The sequence below is a fragment of the Cyprinodon tularosa genome, unplaced genomic scaffold (genome assembly GCF_016077235.1).
Source record: "Cyprinodon tularosa strain WSP-4 unplaced genomic scaffold, ASM1607723v1 ctg850, whole genome shotgun sequence".
Taxonomy (NCBI): Eukaryota; Metazoa; Chordata; class Actinopteri; order Cyprinodontiformes; family Cyprinodontidae; genus Cyprinodon; species Cyprinodon tularosa.
This window is the reverse complement of record NW_024039619.1, coordinates 112,842-136,276: the sequence shown is the minus strand read 5'-3', so window position 1 is coordinate 136,276 and position 23,435 is coordinate 112,842. Positions and strand designations below refer to the sequence as shown.

Genomic DNA, 23,435 nt, shown 5'->3' with positions numbered 1-23,435 from the left:
CAGTACCTGGTTGAAGGACCATGGTATCCCTGTTCTTAATTGGCCAGCAAACTCTCCTGACCTTAACCCCATAGAAAATCTATGGGGTATTGTGAAGAAGAAGATGCAATACACCAGACCCAACAATTCAGAAGAGCTAAAAGCCACTATTAGAGCAACCTGGGCTATCATAACACCTGAGCAGTGCCACAGACTGATCGACTCCATGCCACGCCGCATTGCTGCAGTAATACAGGCCAAAGGAGGCCCAACTAAATACTGAGTGCTGTACATGCTCATACTTTTCATGTTCATACTTTTCAGTTGGCCAACATTTCTATAAATCCTTTGTTTTTATTGGTCTTCAGTAATATTCTAATTTTCTGATATGATGAATTTGAGATTTTCATTTGTTGTCATTTGTAATCATCAAAATTAAACAAAATAAACATCTGAAATATATGAGTTTGTATGTAATGTATGAATATAATATACAAGTTTCACTTTTTAAATGGAATTACTGAAATCAATCTACTTTTTCATGATATTCTAATTTTATGACCAGCACCTGTAAAAGCATCAAATACCGTAAAAGAAACGGCCTAGTAGACAGAGAATCTGTTGCTTTACAATAAAGAACCAGGTTTCAGTTTACCAAAATACGACGCTTGAAGACAGCTCGTCTGTCCAGCCTCTGGACTCATGAATAAACAATCGGTGATGTGAATGAAAACCGCGGCACACAAAGAAAACGCCAAAGGTTTTCTAAAGACCAGATGTCCACTCGAGAGCCTTTTGAATTATGGAACCCGCAGCTTTGAACAGCCCATCAGAGAAAATTTGTTTTATATTCCTTGTCTGTGTTTAGAAGCTTCAAATAAAGAATTAGGAACAAAACAAAAAGCGCCGCTAATTAACAAAACAGAAATATTTTTAAAACAAAGCAGAATGGTGGTGAAAACCTGCTTTAGACAAATAAGATCAGTTTAAAGCAGAGATAAATCTGATCACAAACATAAAGGTTCTAACCACATAGTAGTAATGGTCTTTATTAGAAAATGTTTAACTCAACTATAAATTAACTATAACATGGATGATGTTATTCAGTAAACAAGAAAAAAAAAAAAAGAAAGAAACAATCATATGTCCCATTTACATTACCCCTCTGAAACCGATCAGTGCCGAGTTCAGACTGAGCTTGGATCAGTTAACAGTGCCGAGCCTGGTTCTTATGACCATTACCACATCATGCTAGCATGGTTCCTCGCCTCCTATCGGTGGTCCTAATACTACAGCTCTCAAGATGGGAATTACTCAAACAAAAATGGCGTCGCCCATAACATTTAGGAACTTATGTGCCTGGATAGCGTCCTCCGCTTAAATTTTAATGAGTGCTTCGGTCTCTGCATCATCCCAGACTTTGGAGACTTTTCACTCTCTTGATGCCATTTATTGTTAATAGGCCTAGAAGAAGTTCGTGTTGTGAACAGTTAAAAAGATCTGTAAATTGCAAAGCCGGACACGCTGAAAAAAAACCCACGAAATGAGTAGATGTAAATAGGATATGATACAGTCTACGCATGCGCTTTTTGTTATCAGAGAACTGAGCCAGAACTGAACCATACCGAGCTCTATTATTGAACTAGTACTACATTTAGCACGGTTCTGTTGTGTCAAGCACGGTCCAATTCAGTTATGTTCCAATTTAAACAGTTATCTCAGTTACCGTGCTCGGACCGTTCTCAGAAAGGTTTAAAGGGGTAGTGTAAATGGGGCTATAATGCTGGAGTAACTGAACTGACTATCACACTATCAAATGGGACACCCAAGCATAAAAATGACTTCTCTGCAATGTCATTTCAAGTCATGAAGGTTCAGAGGCATTTTCTTATAACAACCACATCCTTTTAGCCAGCCTGATATTATGAGCTTAAATATTTCTGATGTAGCTTAGTTGCTGTGTTTGTGTTTGACACATGGCCTCATTTTTAACAATAGAATACTCTTGTCTACAGAGGAACTTGTGGTGAAGTGAATGGCTACAGTGGGGCCAAGCTTGGGGGTTCTGAAACAACCCCAAATCATCAACCCTCCACCACCGTGCTGAAGAGTGGTATAGTCTACTTTGGTCTTACCTGCCTGTTTTTTTTTTTCCTATCTTTTTTAAAAAGGACTTATTCCTCCTCACAGTTTGATGATAAACTGCTGCTTCTCTCTGTCTTGTCTTCCACTTGGACATTTTTTTAACACATGCCTGTAATTAACTGCAAAACCTCTGCTTTTATAGAAGTGGTAACACTTGCAGATTTTGGTTACCGAAAGCACAACCCCTCTCTTATACTCCCTAGTTCCTGTCAAAGCAGTACAAATCTGTTCAGGTTTTCATGCATCGTCTCTTGAACAGGAAAGAAACCATTTAAAAACGATTCCACAATCTTGTTGCAGGCCTCAATTCAGTGAACACACTTTGTTTGGGGTTTTCCTTCTTAGCCTGCAATGTGCAACTTCAAGCCATTTTGACTGATACTCCTTGTCAATACTTATACGTTGAAGTGCATTTTATAGCAACTTCCTTCCTAAAAGTTAAAGCCATAATTGGACACAGAGATATGTTCTTCTTTGAGAGGTAGAATCCAAAGCAGACATAGCTGAGGGTACAAACAAAAATAGGACTGCACAATATAATGAATATTTAATACATATAACGATGCAATATTGTAACTGCAAAGGAATATAATATTGTATAAATATTTGTTCAAGCATCATTTAGACCAGTAAAATGAATGAACCTCAACGTCTCTCAATGATTACAACTAATATATTTCTTAGGTATATGACATAGAAGAGTTTATGAGGTGATTTGGAGATTATTAAATAACAGAAATAAATTTTTTTTTGCAATTTTCCGCAAAATTTATCGTTAGATTTTTTACTCTCAATGGAGCAGCTCTCAAAAAGAAATGAATTCAAAAATAAAAACAGAATTTAGTCAATAGTGTGGAATAGTGTTTCACAGTGCATGAAAAGAGACAGCAGGTTCTTCTTTCTTACCATAAAGTTCCTGATGGACCTGTGGAAGATTGTCCCATCGTAGTAACCTTTTTTACACAGACGGATGAAATTCTCCCCGGCTTTGGGAACCTGGAAGGAAATATATCCAGCAGTGAGATTTCAAGATTTTATCCACTTCATTTGACAACATTAGGAGACATTTCATACTGATTATTTAATTTCCAGTTCAGATTTATGAAATAAAGAGCTTAAAATGAATGCAAACAGAATAATGACAGAAAATACTCCTCAGTTTGTTTCTTGGAATTAAATTAAAGAGGTTTGTTAGTCTTCTCCCACTCTTCCACCCTGTCACTGTTTAACAAAAGCTAGAACGACACGCTCAGCTTAGGGAGAAGTTGAGTTCATGAGCTGCCAGAGGCAGCTTTACATGTCTGCGTGACAAAGCATGGTAGAAAGCTGTGTTCCGCTGGTGTAAAAAATACAATGAAATGTGTGGAGCACTGGGGCAGGGTTAAAACAGCCTACAGGCGTCCGTGTAAATCAAGACAGACACAGACAGAACCTGGTCCTGCTTGAATGGCAGTCTGAAAAGATGCATCACCCATTCACTGAGCAGAAGGCGTGGCTTCAATGCAGACTTTCATCAAGTCTATTGTCATCAATATCAATATCCTTGAGGAAGACTTTTCTGTTTCAGTGAAGGTCTGTCTGCAAATCTAACCAATGAGGGTTTTCAGGAACCACCAGATGCTCTTGTCCATCCAATTTTTCCTCACACCTCTAAATGTGTGAAAAGGTTTTCTAAGTTTACTACCATTCACTAATAATAACAATTCTCGATGGAGCTCTGCAATCTGTGCCATTTGCTTGCAATTTTTTTCTGAACAAGAGCAGGGTGCCCAGGTGTTTTTGCATATTAAACTTTGGCCCTTTACTATAAAGAATTTATTTTGTGGGGTATGAATCTAGATTTGGTTTGACCAAGTGTAAGCCATTTTTGCAAAGAAGAGTTGCCCATGTGGTTAGAGAGAGGAGCATTTGCATCCTGCAGAGGCTTCATGATTGCTGGTTCAAAACTCAGACTGTCCCTGTGGGTCCCTGGGAAGAACTGGATCCCCAGGTTGCTCCCCGTACTCTACTCAATGAGGCGACACGCTGCTCCCTAAGGAATGGGTTAAACGCAAAGGACAAATATTCCCTTTGGGGCGCTACAAAACATAAATACCCTGTAGTGCTTGGTTTAATTTTAAAAGAAAGATATTTTACTTGCATCAAATAAAAACTTATTTCATGTATCAAAAGAGGTTTTTGAAAGTTTAAAACACAACTAATATTGTTTGAGACCACAAAAGGCCAGCTTTGTCATCTCGTCACAGATTACCCAACATGGAAACAACAAAGCTAGAGGCAGCATCATCCATTGCTTTAAAAACAAGCAGGTACTCTGGGCTCTGGATGACAGTGAGTTTATGTGACAGTAAAGCTGTGCTCATTAATACATAAACGGCAAGCAGCCTGGGAATAGAGCTGCAATAATATGTGAAAACCAAGAGGGAGAAAAGTGGAGTGGAGGAGGATGTGGGGCATATAATATAGGTTTTCTAACTCCGATTACTCTGATTTGACAGCTAAGAGGCCAATAAAAACAAAGCACATTGTCGGCGTGGTTACTAGGGAAGAAATGCATTCATGGAGTAATTACTGACTGTGGTTCCAGGTAGAACATGACACAATTTGCTTAATTTTTTTATTTATTTTTTTTTAACTGATGAGACTTAATTGTGGAGGAAACTGATTTTGGAGAGATGTTGCTTGATCCTTCATAGAACTTACAATTTGAAAACCCCTCCTATGTGGCTGAATTAAAACAATTTACAAAGAAGAGCGGACAAAACCTTCACAGTGATGGAAAGGACTTATTACAAGCAGTTGCTGCCAGGGAGGCCACAACCAGTTACGTTTAGGAGGCAATTCTTTTTTTCACATAAAGCCAAGTTAGCTAATAGGATTTTTTTTTGTGTGTTTTAATACATACAATGCAATGCTTTAAAAACTTTATTTCATTATTTTACAGTTTTATCTGATCGAATACTTAAATCAGTTTGATTAAAATTGCAAATGAGACGCATAAATATACAGAAGTGTATAGTTTTCTGCCATCAAATACATTAATGTAATGGTTGACTGTGCCTGTAGAAGAAGAAGAAAAGTTGTCTTATGATCCAAAAGTTGTCTTATGATCTATTCCTGCTTCTGAAGATAGATGTGCAGCCATTCATGGTACAAAAGCCCACATTGTTACCCGACCTGCATATTGGTGGGTAAATGTCTGTTCGTTTGTGTTTGCAAATGTATGAATGTGACTCTAGAGTGAAGCTCTTTGAGTGGTCAGTAGGACTACAAAAGCACTATAACATACAGTCAATTTAGCATACATTAGCAGAGATGCAGCCAAGGGAGGAAGAAAGTGACACTTAAGCAGATAAAGCTTTAATTTACAAACTAAAACAACTGATTTCTGTTTTATAGGGATGAACCTGATAGGAGCAATAAAGAACTAATCAGCTCAGATTAACCAACACTGCTGACTGATGGACTTTTTTTTTTATCTATATCCATCTGATTCAGTTTGTGCAGTTATAAAACAAAAATAGTTACCCAAATGTATATGATCAACACATCATCTTGAATCAGAACATACATTTGATTTCTGCAACTTGCAGCTTCGGGGAAATATTTCAAATTCTTTGAAAGTAGGAACTACCTAGACTAAAGCCTCGGTCACACCATGACGATTTAGCCAACGTATGCCTGACGTATGAAAAATCTGGCAAAAACGCTGGTATATGTTGGATAAGTTATGGGTAAGTTTTCTATAATTTATGAGCACGCTGAAGCACGCTGAAACACTAGCACACGACGACATACAGCAAGTACGTCTTGACTTATTTGATTGTTGACATACTTTAAGTGTAAGTTACTCATAAGTCGTGGTGTCCAGCTAATCCAAAACATGTGAGTAACTTGTGCATAACTTATGCGTTACTTATCAAGAACCTATCTCCAGTGCATTTCCAAAGTATTTGACATGTTCCAGATGACTAATGAACGAGTTTCTAACTTACAGCTACTGTTTAATGGTGTATTGGCAGCGTTCTGGTATAAAACGGGGTTCAGAGGAGGAATCCGTCAGTTCGCCTCCAGACTTCATCCCAATCATAGGGTGAGAGAGAAGGTGAGTGTGATGAATCCTCCCTGTCTTCACGCCCAGTACCAATAAACTTCCTAGCAGACATGACCCTGAATCTGCTGAGACTGCAAACCCCTTTTCATTCTTTTTCTTTTTTATTATTATTTTTTGGGGGGCAGGCGGTAAACAGCAGCTAGGTTAATACCACGATCAAATTCTTTTTATGCAGACTTGGCTTGTGACATATTATGGGCATTATGCTGCTGTGTGTTATGAATAAGTTTGGCTGTCTTTGGACATAAGTTCTGGACTTGTCATGAATACTCTATGTATATGCCCAAAATTGAAAAAATACAAAGAAAGTTCAGCATATGCAAGCGTTTTAGATGATTGTGGAACATCGGCATACTCTGTCTGGAAATAAAGCCTATGTTTAATTTTCTCATAAATGGAAAAAGTAAATTACTTTTTCCAAGGGATGTATGTCAGATGCCAAAAACGAGTTCTGCAAACAACAACTAAATAAAATCTTTTCCCTTTTTCATTTTAGATTCAAACCACAAACCTTATGATTAGAGACTGTTTAGACAAATAATGCTCAACATCCTGAAGGGTAGTTTTCGTAACCACTGTTTGTGGCAATGGTCATATTTAGACTGTGAAAAGAGGACAAAAGGAACTGGATGCAAATAGGTTGCAAATTACTATCTGCTGAGCATGATGATGGCTGAGCATACAGTGGGATGTAATTAGAGTATTGTGCTACTGATAGTTAAGTTTGACCAGATAGAGGATGTGTGCAAATTATAGAGCTTATTATACTCATTTTACATAGAATTTCTCACTTATAATGAATTTGCCACTATATCCACCTAGATTCTATATTTTATTAAGCTTTGTGCCATACAATAAATGTCAAATTTAATCATAAAAAATTTATCATTTCAATTAGCCAATTTATTCATTCATTAAAGGGGAACACCGTTTTTTTTTTTTTACATTGGCCCATTGATTTTACGTTATTACATCATTGTCTACTCACCCATATGAGTTTTGTGATGACGTCATACACACTGCTTTGTTTTAAAAAAATATAAATATAAAATATATAACCCCGGATGTCTGGGGGACAGTGATGCGTCTACATGTTATGAATGCTGGTGTACCATAAAGAATAAATTATGAACAGTTTAGAGATTTTCCTGCAGCTATACAGCATAAAGTGATGTAAAGGCTTCATTAGAACAATACAAGAAATGTACTGTTCCAAGCAAACCTGTCAGACTACCTCACATGCAGTGGTCATTCCCGCTGAGAGGGTTCTAACAAAGAAACAATTGATCCCTAGCTAAATGAGCCCTTGTGAAATTCCCTCAGCTGGTTTTATCAACGAGGTGTGAGAATGAGTGTGTGTTTTCACCTTATCACAGTGCAACTCAAGGTTCAGGTCTCCCTTGTTTGTGTGGAGACGGACATAGCCTTTTTTCTTCACATACTGGTAACGCACGGCGTCGTCTGCAATTGCATCTGCAGAAAGAACAGAGTACGCATATTCTAACTAAGCTGCATGACAGTCTCTAATCAAAGCAGGGACACATCTAGAGATCTACAAAAAAAATATCAGTGAGATCACCTGGCAGAACCAATTTCTTTCCTTTTCCCCACCCATTCTGTCTCTCTAATCTTAATTTGCTAATAAATCTTATTTCTGGCTTTTTCTGGCTCAGAGGGAAAGAGTAATTTTCCAAGAAAAGCAGTTGACAGACCTTTAACTTAGATCACTCCCTTTCTTTACCTTACAAGTTTTCCAGGTCCAGAGCTTCTGAGTTTAGCTTGTCTCATTTTCTGTCTTGGGTAGACATCTGTGGCCTAAAAGGGTTTCTTAGCTCTAATCCTGAGCTAATCTGAAGGCAACATAAAGTCTGTTGGTCTGCAGTGATTGACTGAAGAAAGATGAAGACCTCTGCCCACAATTTTCATATCAGCTGCTCTTGCTCTAGCAGTTTATGTTGTCCACCACCTTGTAGCTGTTGTTAACATTTGTTTCCACTGCTTTTTATTACTGCTGCAAGTTGGTCAACTTTTCTCAACTGGACTTGATGCAAAGATGGCCTCCTATCACAGAACCACAGCAGCAAACCCTTCAGAGCTCCTGAGAGTAAACCCACTCTTTTGAAAAACGTCTCTAGAAACAGTATGCATGCTTTGAGATTGATTCAGGAATTATTTTAAGTTTACCTATAACTAATGTTACTTCTTCCACTTCTGCAAACTACAATCACAATCCATCATATCAATATCTTCTTTGGTTTGTTTACCGTTTAGGACAGCAATGAAATTATTGAATATGAAGAAATGCTTCCTTTTTGTAATTTAAAAACATCCTTTAAGTTCTCATAATTCTTTCTTATTCTGCGTTTTTAAAACATCTTAGCTTTTTTTGCTGAAAAGAGAAGTGAGTTTTCTTAGAGATTCAGCGTCTTTCCCACCGTCTGAGCCGTCACTGAAACCTTGATTTCGATTGATAACCCTTGTGCCCGGTCTGGAGCACTCGCCTGTCTATTTATCAGAGCAAGATCGAGCACGCTATCTGTAGCATCATTTCAGAAAGACAGCCTTTGCTGCTTTGATTAGTTGCACTACCTTACCCTCATCCTTTCAGACTTCTGCTTCTACGGCGTTTCATCTTGGCCCTCTCGCCTCTTTCAGTGTCCTTTTCCTTATTTGTAAAGTCTGATTCAGACTTTCCAATAAGTGGCTTTTCTACAAGCAGCTATGATTCGGACATGACCTTGATTTAAAACTAAAACAGCTTCTGCATCAAAAGGTTGTTTCTATAACAACTGTCATGGAGTAAAGGTAACAGTGAATCACAGGTGTAGTCAGTTTATAGTCAGCAGACAATAATGCAAGTGAGTAATATGAAGGCTCCAAGAGAGGCTGAACTATTTTTAAAGAGTGATGCTAAAATGTCATTCAGACTTGAGATAGAAGAGTTTTTTTAAGTGAAAGATAATAAATAAAACAATTAATTTCTATGTTTCTGTATTTGGATAAGAGTTTTGGTTTAGAGTTTCAAATGTTCATTATTTTTTTTCATATTAGGGTTCAATACTTGACAAAAAAAAACAGGCTTTGATGAGCGTGATGGATGTGTAAAGCAGAATGATCATGGATTAATGAATGGAAAAACAGATTGATGGTTGGCTGTACAGACGGTTGGACTGATGTACTTGTGGTTAAATGGATGTTAGAAGGGATGTAGAGATGATAAAGAACAGATTGATTAAAATAAGAACCAAATAAGGGATGTCTAGACTCAATGATCAAATTAATAGATGTTTTAATAAAGAAATGATGGATTGATAGATAAAACATTTAGAAAATGGTACCGAAAATAATATCTGGAGATCTGTTTAATAAACTGATTCATATATCAGATACAACCCGTTAGGTTAAAGGGAAAATTATCATAGAAATCAAATTTTACTTCTTGGTTTCTGGTTAATTTAAAAGGAGACCAGTGACCTTTATAATGTATTTATGCCTCAATCTGTGTACATTTCATTCCGGATTTCTACATTTTGATTTAAATAAAAAAAAACCTGACATGAGCTCATGACTTTTAATAGACTATGTCCCTAAACGTCACATTTTATTCCTTATCCTTTGTAATAACAGTCTTTTTTAAGAAAACTAAAGTATGTAACAAAAAAAGAATACAGACTATTCTTAAGAGTACTGAGCCCACTACACTCTTGCATAACAGTGGATCTCTCTTTCATGGAGCAGCTCAGCAACTGACAGGGTGAGAAAACACTAAATGAACAGCTCTTGAAGTTGCATGAGATTTCTGTGAGCATGAAGCTGCACTTTGTTGCAGAAAGATCACACATGACTAAGCAGTCCTTGTGAATGATTAAAGTGGAAAGCAAAGAAATAGCAAAAGGATTTGTTTTTATTGCTGCAGAGAATCTTATTAGGAGAAGTTTTGACTTGCCTGCTTCTTGTGTTGTCGCAGGAGTCATGGCTGTGGATGTGAAGGAGGCAGAGACTCTACCGGTCGAGTAGTGGGCCTAGAGGAGAGGATGGAAAAACATTGGTATAAAACCTTTAAATTATACTTTGAACCGGACTTTTTAAAACCAACATTTTCACAATTTTTCTTACTTTGATCATGTTTCTTCCACTTACTTTTTAAAAAAGTTATCTTTTTTTAAAATGTCAACTGCAGCATTTTTTTATAGTCTTGATAGGTTAGATATCAGTCATTGGCCATAACAGCAAAATCAATATCAGACATTGCTATTATCCCACACTTTCCGATCGGCACATACTTTGTTAACATGCCAGCTCTGTTGGAAAAGGTTATATAAAGTTTAAAAAAAGGAAATGAGATATAACCAGAATTTGAGTATAAAGTATTTGCGTATAAACTTATGAAGCATTTTAACTCGTGTAAAGGCCATGCAGTTACATGCATTTTCTTTTTTTTAAGTGATCTTGCACAAGCCCTTGAGTGGAATATAACTATTAAATATTTTCGTTGAAATTCACAGTATAATAAATGAATTTCAATCCATTACAATCCATAACAGCCCAAACCAATGGTTGGTTCTAAAGTTAGCAAGTTATTTTTTCCTGAAATCCATTTAACTAAAGGTATTCTGTAAAATGCATCTTTCCAATGTTGCGATGCAGATAAAATATGTTTTCTAAATAAAAAGGGCATTTTACAAATAAATCTGATCCCCATCAATGGCAAGCAGCACAGGAGACCCTTTAGTTATCTCCATGGACATACACAATCAAAACATGTTCGCAAGTTAAACCCTTAAGGGCTTTTCTTTTTTCTTTTTTTTCTGATGCCTAAAATTCCTAAAATTAATTAGTAAGTAATAAGGCAAAAAATAAAATAAAACTTTGACATGCATCTTGAATAGTTGTCTTATTCGCTCCAGTGCATCTCCTTCAAACACAGCTTTCTTGGTCCTCTAAAACACTAATTATCCACAAACATAACAGAATCTGCTGCAGGTCGTGAACAATTAAGACTCTAAGCCTCAATAACATCTAGAAATAGTTTCTTTTTAGCTTAAAATGAGTGAACACTAGTTACACAGATTATATCGGATTTGTTAAACAAACAGTGGATTCGGAGTGAAGAAGTTGCCTAAATCAACATGATAACTCACTACAGATAAAAGCCTCAAGTTATAATTGCATGTGAAAAAGCTCAGTCTAGACTACAGATTATGTTTAGAAATCTTCTGCTCCAATTCTTCTGAAGGCTGAGGCTTCACCTTGTTTTTTTTTTTATGACCTATATCCTCGCTTTCTCAGAAGCCATCAGACAGTCACCTCAAATAAACACTCCAGGCAGAGAGCCTTTGGTTTAAAAAAAAAAAAAAAAAAAAAAACAGTAAGGGAAAGCTGATAATGTCTACAATTTCATATCTATATTTCATATAACAATCCTTTTATTTAATTTCAAATGCTGTGCGTCGTTTTTCAGAAAATGCAATGCAACCTCACACCTTTATGTAACTGCTTATGTTTCTTTTTACAGTCACTAAATGCATTTACTTCCTTGGCTAGTTTACTCTGTGTAACAAGGCGTTTGGCGCCCTCTTGTGCACAAAGTAATTATTACACGTCTTGATAAAACCGCAAAAGTAAATTTGCTGCAACAATCAGTGAAATTTTCACTGTATTTTAAATAAATGTCTAAACTAAGATAGTAAAATAATGGAATGAGAAGTTTACATTTACCTTTAGTTTGAAGAAAACTACAATTTACATTTAGATGTAAAACAGACCCAAATTTAACCGTGTTAGTAACTCAGGTGACCAACTCCATTTCTCAAAAATCAGTGTCCTATAGCGTGAAGATGGCTCCCCTGTTCAAAAGGCTTTAGTCAAATAGCTCATTTTTAAGACACTGGTGAAATTGATGACTCAATAAGGGGTTTATACACCCATCGATTCTGCAGTGTTGGACCAGGAACACATTGAAAACATGTAGGAAACGGATACTAGAGGAATGGATTAGCGGTAATGCAGACAAATCATGAGATTAATAAATCATTTAATGATTTAATGTTACATTTATTTTAATTGATCTGAAATCTTATCTTAATGTACAACAGAAGTGTATTTTAACATTACTTTTGTTTTCTGAGGAAGCCCAACAATGTTAATCAGTAAAGAAATATTAAGATAATACCCATAGCTTCCACAAAGCACTCAGTCGCCTTTAAATACTTGGCTAAATGCTGATATAGAAGGAAAACCTTGTGTGTTTTTACATGATAGGGTATTCAGAGGAGTGGCGGCCTAGTGGTTAGGGCATAGAGCTTGGAATCCTGAGATTCTGAGTGCGATCCCCACTCCCACAGACTGCCACTCTGGCTGTCTGAGCAAGACCCTTAACCCTCGATGGCAGCCCACTGCTCCACAGGGGAATTGGTTAAATAGTTCAAACACTATTATAAAAAAAAAAATCTGAAACCTAAAAATAACTTGCTCGAAATTTAGCTCAAAGATTAGAAACTAATATATCAAAGTGTATAGTTCACCAGCTACACCCACTGAGACAAATTCTTAGCCCAACGTGTAAAGTATTTCATATAACGTAATTGTTTGTGATGTCATAATTGATTTAACGGGTCACAGTAACATCCAGGGCCAAAGCCACCTTATAGACTTCCATCTATCACCTGTTTTGCAGTTTTTCCTCCAAAAAAATATTCTATTAGAGGAGCCACTAATGCCATATGTTCTCTCTACTCCTGAATTCTCCAACCCTACTGATGAAAGCCATTAACACTCAGCCCGGTTCTACCAGAGGTATAACTAAGGTGTCCACAGTGGCGACATGTTCATCAAGTAAAGGCTGCACGTCAGTTTAGATAGGAAACTTTAACCCAAATTTGAAAAGCAAACTTGAATCTCTGATAACTCAGATTATATTTGAATTTACTTTGAATCTGTCTGATTGGGCTAATTTTCTACTCTTTTTGTAAAGCACCTTAGTAAGAAAACTACACTGAAATGTGACATTTCTTTGTGCACCCATAAAGAGCAGTTTAACACGCATCAAATTTGTAATAAAATTTCTCTCATTTACATAATTTATCCGATTTTCTTGTAAAAAAAAAAAAGAGTTCAAGGGAGCCATTAAGACGCGAGTCCCTTTGATGCTGGTCCAATTAGACAAACTCCTCATTTAAGGACACCAACTAACATCATGCACACTCATTTAAATTAAAGGAAAAAAAGCTGCGCTGTCATTTCTACTTGTAGATATCTCTGTAAGCGCTATGTATGCGATTTGAGAGTAAAGTCTGAAGTGAAAGAATGCATTAAGCGTTTGCCTCATCATTGGAGTGCAGATGCACTTAGCATAGCCATGATGCTTAAACGTTAAGGGCAAGAGCCCTAAGTTTATATTATCTAGGGCTGCAACTAACGATTATTTTAAAAATCGATGAATCGGCCGATTATTTTTTCGATTAATCGGATAAAAAATATTTTTTATATTAACCTCTTTATTCCAAAATAAACATTTTAGACAGAACAAACAAGCACACAAGTACAGGTTGCTCATTAACTGTACTGGTGCAATATGAAAAATAAATGTTTGTGTTAAAACTACGCAAACTTACATGAGAAATGTAGCTGTACATCCACAAAATATAGGGTACTTTGTTTCATAAGGCCCAAAAAAAGACATTTTTGTTTTTAAAAGCCCCTAAGGGGCTCAAACAATAGGTCCCCCCATTTCAACAAATTAGTTTTTTTAGACTAGAAGAGTTCTGCCTTTTAAGACAGGAAAGTATAGCAGTTCAAGTTGCTACTTGAGAAAATACTTAACCATAGAGATAAAAATAGCCCTGTGATTCAAATTATAAATTGTATTTGGAATAAAAATTAGAGAACTAGGGGTGCTAAAAAACACATCCTCCAAAGACAGATATTTACATGGGAATGTGGCATATAATTAATTGACATATTACTGATCTTCCTTGATTTTATTCTGTTTTACTTCCATAAATTGCAGGATCTTCTTTACTTTATCTTTGCCAGAAGATTTAAACTTTAAAAGCCTTGCCCTCATAAGTTGCAAGTTAATTTATTTATAAAGAAAATATAAACGCTGCTTAAGCTAATTCAAATGAAATTAAAAGTAAAATAAGTAGCCAACCTTATCACTGTCTGTAACCTACTAACACGGTAAGGAAAGCATCAGATGAGCTACCTGAGAAACTAACGTTACGTTTCCCCACTTTAAAACCAAACAAACATGGTCGCTCACCCTGCTGATCAGCTCTCTTCACTGCCATCGAAGGCTCCAACGTGTTTTCTTTTCAGGTGCTGCATCATAACAGTGGTCCTTCTGTGCCATGTTCATTTGTTTTTACAAAAGTTGCATGTTACGACTTTTTTCGCTTTACAAAGCGCAGGCTGTTTTAATTCTTGTGATCAATCCCGGCGCATGCGCGCTTCATTTGCAGTCTTCATTTGCAGTCGGCGGCGGATGACGCATTAATCGCGCGACACAACTAATCGATGATGAAATTCGTTGCCAACGCTTTTAAAAGTAGATTTTTATCGCTTTTATCGATTCGTTGTTGCAGCCCTAATATTATCATCAATAATCTGTTTTCAAATGACAGCTGATATGAACAGCCAGAAAGCAAACACCCTGAACAGAAGTCTGCAAGTTTTTTCACACTTCTGGGGAAATATCACAACTCATGTCTGCTCTAAAAGGTCATGTTTGTCCTGAAAGTCTCTTGGTGTGAAGCAGTGTTCACTCCTTAACAGGACACTGCATAATGAGCAGTCAGAGAGCTGCCCAGACAGGCTGTAGTGCTATTCAACATAAGCAATATAACAGATTCTTTTTACTCTTCTTAATGAGGAGAAGTCATAAGTGGACACAGGAATGAAGAGTGCTGCACAAAATGCCTTTGACCTTTATTCTTCAGTCAATACAATCATTTTTCTCTGCTTTTTAACTTCTGTTTATATGGTGCAAAATTTGTGTAAAAAAGATAATAATTGGCAAACTAGAGTTAAACATCTTTCTTGGGAAAATGAGTGGATGTTTAAGGATGGATCAAAATATTGCTTTATAGAAAGCTCTTTTTTGTAAAGAGAAGTAATTGCATTTATTTCTGGTTTTATTTTCCTGACCATCTTTGTTTTCCAAGTGTTTTGTCTTAACTCACAGCGTTTAGTTTGTCAGTCTTCTTGGCTTCAGGCTCCTTCATAGTAGAGGCCAGGAGTTGATCCCCCTTGTATTCTTTGTACAGTTCTGCCAGGGTCTCTCTTGTTTCTAGGTTGGTGCTCTTCAGGTGGTACGCCGGATCCTGCTTGGCCTTTTCCTCATCTAAACCGTAACAGAATCGAGAGCAGAGTTTAACCATATCAAAAACCTTTGTTTTTTTTTTTTGTTTTTTTTTTAATTAAGAGTTCTTTTTTTTTTTATTTAACCCATTTGTTTATCTCATAAATCCCTCAACTTCAAACAGTCCTGAGCATAACAGAGGAGACATTCATCCTGAACAGACACAGCAGAAGATGCAATAAGTGTGGTTATTGGCTAAAAAGTTAAATTATTATTGTTTTCAAATTGAATTTAAAAATTCTAAATTTAAATCTGAAGAAAAAAACAACAACCTGATTGCTCTCAGAAAGGTACGGTAACTAAAAAGAAAAATCAACATTTATCAAATATTGTGAAGTTTTCACTAATACTAAGACTTTGTGACCTAAAGAGCTGATGCATACAAGTTATTTTAAATGATTCCTCAGGCCAATATACAGCGCTTGAAACTATCAATGCTAAAAGCAGGGGTCCCCTCTTGAAATACCGACTATGTAAGTTGGGAGATGACGCTGTCGTTGGCCAGGTAATATGACCTGGAGGAACGTATCGCTTTATGGCCAGAAGCTCTTATATAGTCATGGAGATAAGGCTCTTGCTCTGTTGTTTTCCGCCTGCTTCACTACTGGTCATGGCTGAGGGAGGGAAGATGTTTAAACCTTCTGAGGAAACTAAAAAGAGAAAGCACGAAAGGGATCATGGGCCAGGAAAAACAAGAGCCGATCAGGGAAAGGAGTTTATTCATTGAAGCAGGCTAAAAGAAGAAGTCGGAAGTAAAACCGATTCTCTTTTCTCAATTTTATTATTAGAATGGTGAGTTAACACTTTGCTCTGAGTATACAATTATATTTGTTATTGATTTCTATGTTTAGTAGAAGCAAAATACGGGCAGTTACAGTTATAGCGCCACTAGTGGACAAAAGTTACATGGCGTGCCTTTAAATGCAGGAAGCAATGGCCTTTCATTTAACTTAACATTGTGAAAACTGTTTTAGATTTCAGGTGTTCTATGTTATTTTAGATACAAGCTTAATAACACATGGCACAGTTTAATAGAGAATTTACATTTTCTGTGGTAGGGATAGTGTAGTAAAGTATTTTCAAACGATACGTAATCAGGTTTATTTTTTACTATCATCTTTAATAAAGAAAAGGCATTAATTTATAACAACGATGAAAATGTTTGTATTTAATCAAATGTATGTAACTTCATTTATCCAGGCAGATCTCACTGACTTTAAAATGTTCTTTTTTAGAGAGACGCCTGGCCAGAATGGCAGAAGCACACAGACTAAAGCTTTTTCATTAACATGAAATATGAAAAGAATCATCTTTTAGAATGTTTTTCCTACTTCATTCAAAATTTAAGTTATATTTGTTTAGTACTTGAATGTTAACCAACATGTCTCTAATAGCTTATATCCACACTTAATACCCAAATTTTAGACAAACCGCTGACGATAAAATGGAGGGGGTTATTTTCTGTCACTGCCATATGCTCGTCATTGTCCAGGAGCAGCTTTTCAGGTTTTGAGGGCAGTAAAGAGCGAAGCAGGTTGTTGCAAGAGGTGCTAATATTGCATTTACAGACAAGGTAGAATAGACTCTACTTAAATAGTGAAGGGAAGAGCTTCAAAGTTCAGTTTTTAATCCTCTGAGCTCGTTATATCAATATATTTAAGAAGTTATTATTTAAAATGAAAATGATAGAAAATAGATCTAATTTTCTATTCATTTTCTGAGTCCTTATCATCAACCTCTACTACCCTACAAAAAAAAGAAAAACATCTTGTTGGTAACTGACCTGGATCCAGCACTTTGAGGTTGTTCTTTACATGAAAAAAGTTGGACACATTGAACTTATCCAGGTTGGTGGGATCCTGTGAAGAAATAAAAAGAAAACTTTAAATCTCACAAGCATTTGAGAAGAAAAACTTTCCAAAACTCCAAGTAAATATATGAAACATTAAAAGACAAACTACCTGAAGCATTATGATATCTTTTCTAGTGAAGGGTTCATCAGTCAGCAGGTCTTTATAACTTTTTGTCTTGATGTTGAGCTGCTCAACCGCCTGCGGATGAACAGAAGGATGTCAAACAAACACAAAAAAAACTTTGAGAAAAACCCAATTTGTTGAGTAAAATTCTATATTTTTTGTTTCTGTTTTAAATGCTTATTTTTAACTAAAATCAAATGCATCTTAACTTCAAATACTTTGCATTAATAGACCAACCCCCAAAGAAATGTATAAACGCAATGCTTGTTTTAAAAAAAAAAAGGTGTATTTCTAGAAACACAAAACAATGTGACATACGGCAGTATTTAGAGATAAGATCATTGTATATGGGATGTTCTGCTTAAATCAAAATAAAGCCTCATCGATTAATAACATCAGTTTGGATTAGAAAAGTATTTCAGCTGCAGCGGAAGTCACCCACCTCGTAGGAAAACACATTTCCAGTGACCTTGTTGGCGACAATGTGAGAGTTATTTGTGAAGACGTTGTACAGAACTGGACAGTGGTATTTCCCTGGAACAAAAACCAACAACAAAGCAAGTCAATGGCTGGCTGAAGGTAGAGTTACTGTGAAAGAGATCGCTTATCTTCAGTGGAAGTTAACACTTGTGAAAATTTACAATCTGTGTTACATTGCCTTCTTTACACCTCATAATAAACCTCTTTAAGGAAATAAGTTTCTCTGTTTTCAACTCATAAGTAGCATTTTTCCAAAGTGATGAATGTGGACTGATTTGGACAATGTTGAAATAAAGGGAATCCACTAAAGCTACAGGGGATCTCACAGAAGTGGCACACATCAAAGAGTCACTCTATTAACTTTTAAAAATGTTTTTCTTTAATCCCAGTTTTGCCAAATATATGAATATTTAACTATTAATGTTTCAATTAATTTGTCACATTATTTCGTACTCATCCTGTTATCACACATTTTGAGCTAATCAACGGTTAATTTACAAATGTATTGAATTCAGAGAAGACGACAACTAATATAGATTCATACACTCACCGGCCACTTTATTAGGTACCCCATGCTAGTAACGGGTTGGACCCCTTTTTGCCTTCAGAACTGCCTCAATTCTTCGTGGCATAGATTCAACAAGGTGCTGGAAGCATTCCTCAGGGAGTTTGGTCCATATTGACATGATGGCATCACACAGTTGCTGCAGATTTGTCGGCTGCACATCCATGATGCGAATCTCCCGTTCCACCACATCCCAAAGATGCTCTATTGGATTGAGATCTGGTGACTGTGGAGGCCATTTGAGTACAGTGAACTCATTGTCATGTTCAAGAAACCAGTCTGAGATGATTCCAGCTTTATGACATGGCGCATTATCCTTCTGAAAGTAGCCATCAGAAGTTGGGTACATTGTGGTCATAAAGGGATGGACATGGTCAGCAACAATACTCAGGTAGGCTGTGGCGTTGCAACGATGCTCAATTGGTACCAAGGGGCCCAAAGAATGCCAAGAAAATATTCCCCACACCATGACACCACCACCACCAGCCTGAACCGTTGATACAAGGCAGGATGGATCCATGCTTTCATGTTGTAGACGCCAAATTCTGACCCTACCATCCGAATGTCGCAGCACAAATCGAGACACATCAGACCAGGCAACGTTTTTCCAATCTTCTATTGTCCAATTTCGATGAGCTTGTGCAAATTGTAGCCTCAGTTTCCTGTTCTTAGCTGAAAGGAGTGGCACCCGGTGTGGTCTTCTGCTGCTGTAGCCCATCTGCCTCAAAGTTCGACGTACTGTGCGTTTAGAGATGCTCTTCTGCCCACCTTGGTTGTAACGGGTGGTTATTTGAGTCACTGTTGCCCTTCTGTCAGCTCGAACCAGTCTGGCCATTCTCCTCTGACCTCTGGCATCAACAAGGCATTTCCGCCCACAGAACTGCCGCTCACTGGATGTTTTTTCTTTTTCGGACCATTCTCTGTAAACCCTAGAGATGGTTGTGCGTGAAAATCCCAGTAGATCAGCAGTTTCTGAAATACTCAGACCAGCTCTTCTGGCACCAACAATCATGCCACGTTCAAAGTCCCTCAAATCACCTTTCTTCCCCATACTGATGCTCGGTTTGAACTGCAGGAGATTGTCTTGACCATGTCTACATGCCTAAATGCACTGAGTTGCCGCCATTTGATTGGCTGCTTAGAAATTAAGTGTTAACGAGCAGTTGGACGGGTGTACCTAATAAAGTGGCCAGTGAGCGTATTTCATATGGCTCTACACGAACTCCTGTAGCTTTAAGTTTTTATCAAACTACTGTTTAGAGATTTTGGATCTGTCAAGTTAAGCTTTTTTTTTTCTATCAAAGAAAAAACTTTCATTATGCCATGAATTCAAATAAAATAATATTTTACCATCATTGTTTTTGGCGAAGTTCAGTTTAATGAGGGCCTTTGCTTCCAGTTTCTGTAAAAAGAAACAAAAACAAACAGAACAGTCTTGAATCCCATAAATGAGCTCCAGATAGTTTAGTATACATATAATACAGGTTTGAAACATGTAAAACACTCCATTAAATATTCAGTTCTTAATGACTTTTTACATATTTAAACAGATTTCTAGACTTACCCTTTAACAGGAGGAAGTTTAATTACCTATGGGTCTATATATATATATATATATATATATATATATATATATATAAATAAAAATTGGAACTACCATTGTGTCATAACTTCTGATTTATAGGTGATCCAACAGAGCAAAAATAACTGTCAAGCGTCTCCAAATGTTAAAAAAAACAACAACAAAAAACACCATAAAAACACCTTTGAAACTCCGGATGAAGCCTAAAACTGTATAGAACCACATCTGGAAAATGACTGCAGCAAATAAGGACTGAATCAGTTGAATCCAAATAGATTTATTTCCTTATAAAAAGGAATCTGGCCAAAGAAAAGTGCTGATTTCCACAACTATTTCTGCATATCAAGGTGTTTTTTCATAAGATCTCACTGTGTTTTATTAAATGTTACCATTATACACAGCATTATATCAATAAATTGAGTAGAAAATTATGTAAACAGTATTTTTTTTTCTGATCACAAGATACTTATATCCAACTATACAACAAATATAGCCAGAAAATAAAGTGTATGTTGTTCTGCTGTAACAGTAGTGTGTATTAGTAACGTGTGGATAACAAAAGTTTTATAAATTTGCCCAAATCAATTCCACATACAGTAGTTACAGTGAATAGAGGTTCTGTGGGAAACACGACTCATTGCTATGTTTTTATGACCAGATCAGTATTATTTTCTACTCTATGTACATGTTCACTTTTTGAAATAGCAGACAGGTAATGTCAATAAGTTGAAAATATACGATTAAAGCGGAATGTGCATCTTTATGTATAATTTCATCATCTCTGCACCAGAATCATAATTGCTGTAAAGAGGCTGAAGGTTTTTTTGCTACTCTATTTTTAAAATAGTAGGAACATTATGTAAAATGCTGTAAACAGAAAGAGAAAGCAAAACTTAATCACACAGCTGATCATACTGGATCATCTTCCAGGTCAAAATTCAGCTGTTTTCTGATGATTTCGGTCTGACAAATTTCCTTCAAAAAGCCTCCAAATCTGACATTTTCTTCTTCATACCATTGTGATATTTTATTATCATGAGAGTAAAGGAATAACTATAGTATAGTAAGTAAAAATTTACGAAACAGAGCTAAAAGCTGTGTGTAAAGAAAACCTCTCTCCCTGCAGCTCGATGAGCAGGTTTTAGGCACCGAGGGCACATGTGTTACGCAAGCAGACTACTTGTCCATAAATGGTCAGACAATGATCTCAAGCCCCTTGTTGGAAAGGTAAGGGGTTTCCAATTATACCAGCCATTATGGGTGGTGACTAAAAATGGCTGTGTTCGTTTGCATATTTGCACAATAGAGCCGTTTTATATCTTCCTGGTTAAGCTTTAAGTAAGAAACTGTAGGTGCAGATGTGGAAGAATCCAGTCCTTGTTGGCTGGAGTTCAATGAGAGCCTGCTAATGATCTATTTACTAAATCAGGTCCTCGAGGACTAGAATACACATCTGAATGCCAAATACTTGGGTAAGTAATTTCATCATATACTTTAAGACGACGTAAACAATTAGTGATGTCTTACTTCTCCAGTGATGGGATTGGTTCCATACTTCTTAATCCAAGGAACAATGCTCCTATAAGAAGAGAACAGAGAGCAGAAAATCTGAATTAATTCAGAGATAGATGGCATTATTGATGGCTGTTTAACTATAAAAGCAGCTTTAGCTTTAAAATAAGGGATTAAAAAAAAGTATTATCATCATTATTAAGTATTTTCTATCTTCCAGAAAGTTGCAAACTTGTCATCAGTGGGCCGTTCACCCTAAAAGGGAACAAAAATCAGCTTTCTAGCATCGCTACTTTAGTCCCAAGATGTAAATCCTAAACCTATCTAAGTATTATCATGTCATTTTTTAAAATCATTATTTGCTTCAAATGCTTACATGGTTTTAATGTAATAACAACAAATCTTCCCCTGATGGAATTTACAATTAGTACAAGATACTCACAGCAGGTCAAACACCAAGCCTTCCTCAGTGCAGACGGGATACTCAAATGGTTGCAAGGACAAACTGAAAAGAAAAGAAAAAAAAACCTTAACAAACAAACATTTGCTAAATGAAAAAAAATTAGCAAAGAATGATACAAAAAAAAAAAAAATGGTACCAAACATGTTGCATCTTTAAAGACACAAAAAAAGTCCTGTGCAGCTCTAATAAAGCAAATGACTGCAGTTAAAATATGCTAATGCACTGCTGTAAAGCTGGGTCTATTATTTCTAGCATGTTAAGATCTTACAAAGGAAACAACAATGTGGTGCAGGGAAGTAATGAAAGCATCAAGAATGGGAAACTGAAGCAATGTGTCATAAAAACAGACATCGCTCAACATGGGAAAAAAGGAAAACTGACACATTCTGCTGTTGGAGATGTTTTCTAGACAAACTATTTGTCTAAGGCTTGTAGATTTTAACGTTATGGTCCTTTTTACTAAATGCAATATAACTTTTATACTGTTGATATTTTTAGTCTTTTTTTTTTTTTAGCATGACTTTTCAATGATCCATCTAGAAAATTGCAGATGAAAAATAGTCTACTGGCTAATCCTGGCATATTTACAGCAAAGTTATTAAAAGACATTGTCACTGCAATGAATAAAAAGAACTAGAACCAACATCAACATCTACAAAAAAGAAACAAAGCTCCACGGGTTATATAGAAGCGGTCGCAGATTGGGAATCATTAAATAAAAATCAAATGTGACCAGTTCTGTGTTTCTTGCTTCTTTTCAAGGTTTTGATTCTATTGCCATAATCCTTCATTTTTTTTCTTATATTTTAACAATAATATTGTTTTATTTGTTTGGGCTTCTTTAACAAAGTTTAAAATTTAAATGGACTAGTCTGTTATTTTTTCTAATAGATTTTATTCTGTTCTACTCTTCATCTCTGTCTATATCCAAAGAACTCAAAAACTGCATGCAAACATTTTTTTTCTCTCAACATCATTCCTTCTTACCTGCAGTGGTCAAATGGGAGACGTTTAAAGTTTGCTTGGGGAATTTCTGGAAAATAAAGCATAAATTAAAAATCTAAGCACTGAATTTTATTCAGGTTAAAAAAATCATGTCAACAACTATTATCTAAAACAAGAATGAACATAGTTTAAACCCGTTGTATATAGAGAACCAAAGGCGACATGCAAAGTGAGAAAATTGTCTTGGGAGCCTAAAGAAATCAGTTTATGCTACACTGCATGGGGAGAACTCTGCTATCCTCATAAAAAAAAA

At 36.3% G+C, this 23,435-nt stretch overlaps 1 protein-coding gene across 1 annotated transcript in view; it reads right to left on the bottom strand.

Moving 5' to 3' along the window:
* The window catches only part of ppil2 (peptidylprolyl isomerase (cyclophilin)-like 2), a 54,784-nt gene that overhangs the window by 29,314 nt on the left and 2,035 nt on the right, over positions 1–23,435 (bottom strand). The window contains exons 3-13 of the mRNA XM_038273020.1: positions 23,165–23,210; positions 22,157–22,219; positions 21,730–21,781; positions 19,971–20,022; positions 18,018–18,109; positions 17,561–17,650; positions 17,383–17,458; positions 15,421–15,581; positions 10,185–10,260; positions 7,605–7,711; positions 3,031–3,120 (exon numbers count right to left, since the gene is read on the bottom strand). Coding sequence (XP_038128948.1) covers positions 3,031–3,120; positions 7,605–7,711; positions 10,185–10,260; positions 15,421–15,581; positions 17,383–17,458; positions 17,561–17,650; positions 18,018–18,109; positions 19,971–20,022; positions 21,730–21,781; positions 22,157–22,219; positions 23,165–23,210 — 905 coding nt within the window. The remainder of the gene's footprint in view (positions 1–3,030; positions 3,121–7,604; positions 7,712–10,184; positions 10,261–15,420; positions 15,582–17,382; positions 17,459–17,560; positions 17,651–18,017; positions 18,110–19,970; positions 20,023–21,729; positions 21,782–22,156; positions 22,220–23,164; positions 23,211–23,435) is intronic.